Source organism: Elephantulus edwardii, unplaced genomic scaffold (assembly GCF_000299155.1).
Source record: "Elephantulus edwardii isolate Elephantulus edwardi_28Jun2011 unplaced genomic scaffold, EleEdw1.0 scaffold00051, whole genome shotgun sequence".
Lineage (NCBI taxonomy): Eukaryota > Metazoa > Chordata > Mammalia > Macroscelidea > Macroscelididae > Elephantulus > Elephantulus edwardii.
The window spans coordinates 15,896,606-15,905,291 of record NW_006399801.1 but is presented as its reverse complement, the minus strand read 5'-3'; the positions used below and the strand labels follow the sequence as shown (position 1 = coordinate 15,905,291).

At 37.5% G+C, this 8,686-nt stretch overlaps 2 protein-coding genes across 2 annotated transcripts in view; one reads left to right on the top strand and one right to left on the bottom strand.

The window, feature by feature from the left end:
• The window catches only part of LOC102859004 (superoxide dismutase [Cu-Zn]-like), a 16,155-nt gene extending 12,319 nt beyond the window's left edge, over nt 1-3,836 (top strand). The window contains exons 2-5 of the mRNA XM_006886756.1: nt 330-423; nt 1,925-1,994; nt 2,778-2,895; nt 3,729-3,836. Of these exons, the coding sequence (XP_006886818.1) occupies nt 330-423; nt 1,925-1,994; nt 2,778-2,895; nt 3,729-3,836 (390 nt within the window). The remainder of the gene's footprint in view (nt 1-329; nt 424-1,924; nt 1,995-2,777; nt 2,896-3,728) is intronic.
• A 2,852-nt stretch (nt 3,837-6,688) lies between these two features.
• Nucleotides 6,689-8,686, bottom strand: part of SCAF4 (SR-related CTD-associated factor 4) — a 61,448-nt gene continuing 59,450 nt past the window's right edge. Inside the window, exon 22 of the mRNA XM_006886802.1 lies at nt 6,689-7,605. Within this exon, the coding sequence (XP_006886864.1) occupies nt 6,689-7,605 (917 nt within the window). The remainder of the gene's footprint in view (nt 7,606-8,686) is intronic.

The following is an 8,686-nucleotide window of genomic DNA, read 5'->3' as shown; positions in this document are numbered from 1 at the left end:
TATATATATACTCATTACATAGTCATTGTAAAACAGACCCTATATAATTTACTTGCTCACTGTGCACTCTGCTTGGTGCTTTATATAGGCTGTTTTGTTTCATCATCATGCCAGTCCTTAGGGGCCCTGCCCTTACAGTGTGATAATCCTCTCCCTTAGACCAGGACACACTGAAGCTATAGCAGGCAGGCTGCTTGTTTAGTGCGAGAATGTGGACCTGAGGTTTGGATTAGGACATTGCTTTTCACTGTGAATGATGGCAATACCAATTTTTTTGTCATTGTTCAGAAGCTCTTGCTCTCTCAAACTTAACTCTTCTTTAAATAAAGGATAATGGGCCAGTCACGGTATCCGGCTCCATTACAGGATTGACAGAAGGTCTCCATGGATTCCACGTGCACCAGTTTGGAGATAATACACAAGGTAGGTATTCTGTGGGTCTGGAGAATCATATTTGTGCCACCTAGCAAGATAAACAGGGTTGTGTAGGGTAACCCTGATCATTGAAATTGATTGTTAAGGTTAACCGTAGTTTGGGAAAAGTGTGGTGAGGAATTGCAAAGAATTGGTTTTTTTACTATCAGGATTTTTTTTTAAAGAGTCTCGCCTGTTTTTTAAGAAAACAAAACTCTTTAAGTTACCTTGTTACCTTCTGTAGTGTTCCCATGTATATAAGCTGAATTGTTGAATACTGTCCTGTTCTAGTGACCCCAGATGACAGAGTAGAACTGCCCTATAGAATTTCCAGGCACACCTTTACAGAAGCAGACTGCCAAATCTTTGTCCTACTGTGTGGCTAGTGGGTTTGAACTTCAGACTTTCCATTCAGCAACTAAATGCTTAATCACTGTGCCAATCAGGGATCCTTTGAGGCCTGAGGGTGGGTTTTTAAAGCATATAGTCTGCATTTACTTCTGTGACCTGTAAGAATAGTTCCATGTATGTTCCCTAGCACAAGATATTTTAAGGAGATAAAAAAGTAGGCTACCAATCAACAATGGAAAATTCTTGTTGCTTTGGAGTGAGTTTAATTTTCTCAATTTGGGATTAAAAGCATATTTATGAAAGTTTGTGGGTTAAAGTAAATCTATTGATCATTTGCTCTGTTTGAATAAAATGAATTGTGTTTACATGCTTTTCTGATAATTTGATTCATTTTGATAAGCCCTTACTACTATTCTCAAAACTTTTTCCAATGGCCAGATTCCTCTCAGTAATTACTAAAATTCCCCAAGTTACTTCATGGGTTTTTTTACCCTGGTTTTGGGGGATGATTGCTTTGACTGACTTGCTACTTCCTGTACCTTCTTATGCTGGACTCCCAGGAGACTGGCTAAGAGGCTGTAAACAGTGGAAATTTTTATTAGTTACTGAAGAAAGCCACGTCAAGACCACCTTTACACTGTTGGCATTTGTGAATGGCATCCCTGCTACCTAGAACTGTGCCAGACAGCAGGCCTTGGTTCTGGACATCATATTAGGCTACATATACCAGATTAAAGGCCAAGCACTAGCAATACGTTATTAATAAAGAGTTTTGAGTTGTCGGGTTTTTTTGTAGTTTAGGTATGCTACTGCCTTATAAACTAACATCATTACTATAGAATTTTAACAGTAGAACCGCCATTAAAAGTTAAGCCTCTGTATTTTTACTGTGGAAAAATTCAAAGCCCAAAGAAGGATATATTCATATTCCTGTTGATTTTAAGAGCCACTTTACCAGTGTCATATAGAATTTAGAACTTGTCCCTGTGTCTTATCCACTTAATTTTACAATAGGGTAGTATTTTACACCCTAGTATTTTCTGCATTGGAGGACTTACCAATGATCAGTTTCTTTCTCAAAGTATGATTTAAAATTGAGCTGTTGTCATTCCCTTCCCATCTCCCACCTTCCCCTGCCCGTCTTTGGGTGTGTAAATAGGCTGTACCAGTGCTGGCCCTCACTTTAATCCTCAATCCAAAAAACATGGTGGACCAGAGGATGAAGAGAGGTGAGTGACAAGATGTTTGACTCATATTGTAACATATAAGGAGGGTTTTTTTTTTAGATCAATATGGATATTATTTCCCAAGTTGCATGCTAAGATAACTGATCTATCCCATCTCAGTTCTGCAGCGTATTGCTCCATACACAATCCCATGTGCCTCAAGTGCTGTGGCTAATGTGAGGCTAAAGAATTGACAAATGGGGACACTTAAAACAATTTGGTTTTGTAGCCTTTATTGAATACAGAACTAATACAAATACCACAGAGAACTAATACAGAAAGTATCATGAATAACAGTATTGTCCACTGTTAGGGAAATAAACCATCATTTGAATCAGGTTTTGTAGGTAGAATTTCTATTGAAACGTAGGTGAGACCCCATTTGTGTGTTTTCTGAAAGCCTTTTAAAAGACAACTAAAAGACAAAGATTTGTACCAGAAGTCTGAGAGTATAGTTCTCCCAGTAATGCCAGTAACCTTTCTAAGCAAAGCTCATCAACAAATTTCCTGTTACTTTGTCCTACCCCATGACTTGTCAGAGCATTAATTCGTATACTTGAAGCCATTCCTTAAGAGCTATATGACTAGAATGTCTGGGTTTTCAGTTTTGATTTGGGTATTTCCAGTTCTAGAAAGGTGATTATTTGTTATTTTAAGTATTTATATATTAATATAGTCTCAAGTATCTAACTCCATTGAGTTTTGGTTTAGCTATGAGCTAACGGGATGTTAGGTTAAATAGATTAGGTTAGTCTTAACCCATATTAATGTGTTTTCCAATGTAAGGCATGTTGGAGACCTAGGCAATGTAACTGCTGGTAAAGATGGTGTGGCCCACGTGTCTATTGTAGACTCTGTGATTTCACTCTCCGGAGAGAATTCTGTCATTGGCCGCACAATGGTGGTAAGTGTTCACCTAATTATGACTCATTCATTTAACTCATTGTTAAAATGGAATAATAAAGGGGGGTTAACCGTATTCTGAATTGTAACAAACTCTTTAGTTTTTTTAGCTGCCAGTTTTCTTGCCACAACTAGGTTTCACCTGTTTACAAAATGAGATATACTTTAGCATTAATATGCATTGAAGTCCAGATTGCCAGTTAACAGGGAAGAAGTTTCCCCCAAATTACATCTGGTTCATGCATGCCACCAGTAGCATCTCCACTTTTGATTACCGGAGGACAGTTAAGAGAGTCAGTTCTAGTTGACCTTTTACCCTTTGAATTTTTGTTAGCTGTAGTTGTGAAGCAGAACAATTATATTTACAAATACTTGGTAAACAAAACTTAGAAATCCAGTCTTAGTTTATTTTTAGGATTGCTCCTTTCTTATAGCTAATTCTAGTAGATACAAATTTTTGATAGTTTATACACTTTTACTTTTCCCCAAAGTCATTTATACTAGAAAAGACTACTGTAACTTAAGTCACTGTACTTTTTATCTTGGAGGATTATGATTATCAGTGTGTGGCGTGGCCTGTAACACACAGTTTGGGTTTTTATTATTTACCTACTGTGCAGATTAAAGTTTAGATTTTTGCACCATGAAGAGAACGTTTTTTATAGGAACTTCTATTTTACTAGTAAATAATGAGTGCATTTCCTTACTAAAAAGAGGATTATTTTAGCATCTTATTTCCCTAATTAGTATTAAGTTGTTCTTAAGAAGTATTTTGGGTGGTGTAGGGAAGAAGTAATTAATAGCCCAGTTACATGTTCTTAAATTTTTTTTAAGGTCCACGAGAAAGCGGATGACTTGGGCCGAGGTGGAAATGAAGAAAGTACAAAGACTGGAAATGCTGGAAGCCGTTTGGCTTGTGGTGTAATTGGGATCGCCCAGTAAACATTCCCTGGGACATGGTCTGAGTCCCAGTAACTCATCTGTTATCTTGCTAGCTGTAGAAACTTAACCTGGCAAACATTAAAACACTGTACTTTTAAAAGTTTGTCTGACTATTTGTATTTGCTTTTTAAAAAAGTGCCTTAGAATGCTTATGACCACCTGAAAGATTGAGTTTATAAAATGATCATTCTGTTAAAATGCATTTCAGCGATATTTTTGCCATAGTCACATGTGAGTATTAAAGATTGCTGTCTTTAATTCTCAATTCTGTGAATAAACAAATACCCTACTTGGGTGCAATGTATTTTGAACCTATTAACAAGTCCATATTAAAACTCTGAATCAGTTCCCATTTAGGTCTTGGATGAAACAGTATTATTTTGGTGGTGGTGGTGGTTGGTGATTGCCATCAAGTTGAGCACGACTCATAGTGACCCTAAGAACAGAAGGAAGTTGTTGTTTAGGAAGTGGATGCCACTCCTGCTTCCAAATTGTATTATGATACTGGATGGTAACTGTTTCCTAGAGCTCACTTTTGCAAAGATTTTAAATGAGAGAATCACTATGTATAAAAGGTTACTCACTTTTAGTTAAGTCCTGACCAGTTTATTCTCCAGATAGGGTTTCCTTGTCTGTTTTAGGAGAATGAAAGTATTTTTCCAGTTAATATTTTGCATTTTAAAGTTTTTTAGGAAGATAGGTGCTAAAGTTTAGAGACTCAGCTCTTTTGTTAACTTTTAAAGTTCTAAAATGTAAGATAAATTTTACTTTTTTGCAAAATGGCACATACTCCATTTTGTAGATATGTGACCATTTATATAGTAAAATTGGAGTGGCAAGATCTTTTGGCTTAGCTCTTTAAAGAACATTGTAAAAAAAAATTGTAATGTCCAGTCAAGGGAAGAATTGACTGGGTTCTGACCATTTTAAGACTTTTAAGGATTTTCACACAATTAAATGACTTGCTAATCTAACTTGGACTTGGCATAATCAGTTAAGACTTACTGAATGTTATTTTTGCTTTATGCTATATTAACCTCATAAATATATGATGCAATTTATAAAATCTTGGTCATTCTGTAAAGGAAAATCTAAATTGGAAAATTATAATTTGTGATATTTTCAAAATTTTACCTTGGTAAAGTGATAATAGCAGGGTCTTAGTAAGTCATTAAAATGACTTAATCCAATAAAGAATTTAAAAACTAGAACAGTACCTAGTAATAGCTTTCATTCATGTATAATTTATTTGTAAGGTAAGATTTGAATACAAAGGTAGACTTACTGAAGGCTTCTACTTTGAGGGTTCTAATTGTCATGTGTAAATGGGAGTGAGTGAGGTGTCTCAGTATATACTGGAAATAGTGCTACAGATCCTTGCAATCAAATTGGATAAGTTGGCCAGCATAAAACAAGGACAGATTTTTATAGATGTGACATTTCTTTTTGAAAATATTTGGCAGTAACACAGGAGCACTGTTCAGGTCTCATTGCTTTGGAGTTCAAATTCATAGCTGACCCGCCAGAGGGGTTGGGGGGGGGGTCGTAATTCAGATGCTGCTTTCCCTTGGAATGGCAGAGTCAGGATGTATACCAGAGAGGATAGGTTTAGGGTTAGCAGAGCAGTGCAATCCCCTTTAAGACTAGACCGCTAGGTAGTTTCTGTCACAAAGACGGAAATAATAAAGCAGCTTCATCACCTAGGCATGAAGGGAATATTAACTTCCCAGCATACTGAAATGGGGAAAGAAAATGTCATTTAAAGAAAAAGCTTTTAAAATAAGGCCTTAAATACTTGAGATTTTCCGTGGCACTGGGTAAGCAGTTTTAGTGCTTTTTCATACTTCAAGACAAAGATTTGATTTGCAAGTCTTCCTATTAATTACCACATAAAACTTTTTCTACTTAACAATTAAGCAAAAGAATTCCGTCTGACAAAAAAGTTAAATTCAGCAGGGAGTTTAACAAAATAAAGCCAAGAAAGTGGTGAATAGCAACAGGAAAGACTTAAGAGGAAACGAGGTTGCATATTTAAGTCAAACATACAAGATAAAAAGAGCTTGTAGGTTACAAATGTTAACCTGGGTTTACCCTTTTAAAAAAATAGGACAATAAAATAAAAAACCAAACTCGTCTTTTAAATAATACTCAAGAAATCAATTTATAATACAATGTGTAACGATGGGATCCAACCTATCCCCAGTAAAATTTCTCTTTACAAAGCAGGGCATCAGTCCACAACGCCGATGGCAGGGCACCTTGCATGACCTGCAAACACTAACAATGAGTTTTTTAATTAACAGTAAAATCACTAACTTTCACCTAACTGAAAGGCTGAAAATTAAAAAAAAAAAAATATTACAAGTGTTTGAGATTCACTACATAAAGACATCTATTTCCATCTTAGTCTAATTTAGACTTCAATACAGAATAAACAGCTCAAATTGATGAACAATCCATTCCACCCTAATGCAGTGTAGGAAGAATAGCACACGTTTATGTTTGTTACGAAAATAGAGTTTATTAAAAACATCCCTATTGTTTTGAGGAGCTTTCACCATTTACCTTGTCTTAAATTAAAAAAAAAAAAATAGCACTTCTAATTTACGGTTTGTAAACTTTTAAAAGTCAAAACTTTTAAAAAGTTACAGCAAAAATGGTAATTATTTATTTGCATTTTTTTGTGGTTATGTTTAAATAGAAGAGAAGCAATCAAATTGCTTACAACTCCCCACCAACTACTGCAGGGCTGTGAAATAGCAGGAGCAAATATAATACAGCATCTGTACACCTCACACTCTTTAACACACTCCATGAAGTGTCACTGTCACATTTTGACAAATTGCAGTCTCTCAACGAGAAGCCTCTGCTGCTGAGCCAGAATCCTTTTCAGGTTCAACGGATGAGGTAGCCTCAGCAGGTGACTCTTCAGAAGGTTTTACAATTGTTGTCTGAGCCTCCCCTTTATCAAGTTCTGAAACAGTGTCTACATTTCCCACTTGGCTAATGGGAAGTTCAACGGTTTTGTTACTACTTGCCCTGTCTGCGGTCTCAGATTTCTCCTTTCCTCGGTTTTCTTCCTTCTCTCTACGAGACTCTCTATCTCTAGAATCTCTTTCTCTGTCTCGATGCCCACCAGAACGTCTATTTCTTTCTTCCAAGTCTCTGTGCCTGTCCCGGTCAGGGCTCCTCCTTCCCCACTCTCTCCTTTCACGATTACTATTATCTCTATCATCGTTTCGGTTCCCATATCGTTCCCGATCATTTTCCACCCTATTTCCAAAAGATCTTCTTCCAAACCTTTCTTGGTCTCTACCTGAATTGAACTGCCTACTGTCATTTCTAAACTGCTGTGGCTGCTGTGCTGGTGGCGGCTGCTGTGATGGCGGTGGCTGCTGCTGCTGTGGTGGTGGAGGAGGCTGCTGTGGCGGCTGCTGTCTTCCATCTCTGTCTTCAGGGCCGCCTGGGCCTGGCCCTGGGCCCCCAAGCCCTGGCATTCCTCCAGGCCTAACAAAGGGACCATGAGGTGGAAAGGGGCCTTTCATTCCATGAGGTGGAGGCATTCCAAAGCCCCCTGGTCCTGGTGGTGGCCCTCTATGCATCATATGTGGTGGCATAGGTCGGGGGGGCATCAAAGGAAATCGCTGCAGATGAGGTGGAGGCATTCCTGGAGGACGCTGGAGCGGGATGAGGCCAGGTCGCGCGCCAAGAAGACCAGTAGATGGTGCCTGAAGACCAATCACAGGACCAGGGGCAACTCCTTGACCACCTAAAAAGCAACAACAACAACAAAAAAATGTAAATACCTCAGGAATGACATTCTATATTCAACTCTTTCTTGTGAAGCTTAGATAGACAGACAGATAGATAGATAGTTCAACTTTTCTACAGCTTGCCAGTCTACCTGTCATAAATTGAATGGGAGAGTTCAGTAATAATTTGGGGCTAGTTTAAACACTTAGTATCTAGTACAGAGGTCAAAATAAATTTTAAGAGTTAACAGTTAATATACTGATTTTTGCATGTCAAAATCTCCTCTTGGTGGCAGAGTCCGTAGGGAGTTTTGCTGCTAACCTTTAGCAGCTCAAATGGACCAGTGGTAATCTCCAATTTACAACCTTGGGAACTCAGTGGAGTCAACTATGAGTCAGTTCTAACTCAATTACAATGAGTTTTGACACCCATAGTAGTTATCTATCTACCATTCAGAGTTCATAAAACATTTGGAAAATGTACTTAAGTCTTAACAGGATAAAGGACTAGGTATCAACAACTACCCAAGTAAAAGGAAGAACGTTTTTTTATGGCAGAAAATAAGGCATTATTTTAGGAGCATTTCTTTTTACGTGCACAGCTAACAAAACTTTTTTTACTCAGATTTTAAGTCATTCATTAGACTTACAAAAAATGAGGCCACTGACCCATACAATCCAGTAACGAAGAGCCCTGATTTCATGTTATACTAAATGATCATGAAAATGCCTCATAGTTACTATGTAACCAGCACCATTTATATTTACAAAATAAAATCCATACACAAATGTAAAGGTTTTTTTCCAAAGCAGTGTAATACGTAACCTGCTAAGCCAAAATGACTACTGAATAAAGCTGTCCAACAGTTCAGTTTAAGTCCTTCCAAAGCTGGCAATTGATAAAGCTAGTGCCTTAAGGTGAAAATCACTTAATGGGCTTAATTTTCCTATCTTCATGAGAGTTTTAATACATTTTTAAACTTACATATATTCAGTAACCCATTTCTAATGATTGTTGTTATGTACCGTCGAGTCGCCTGTGACTCATAGCGACCCTATGTACAACAGCCCTAAACTCTGCTCTGTCCTGTGCCAATC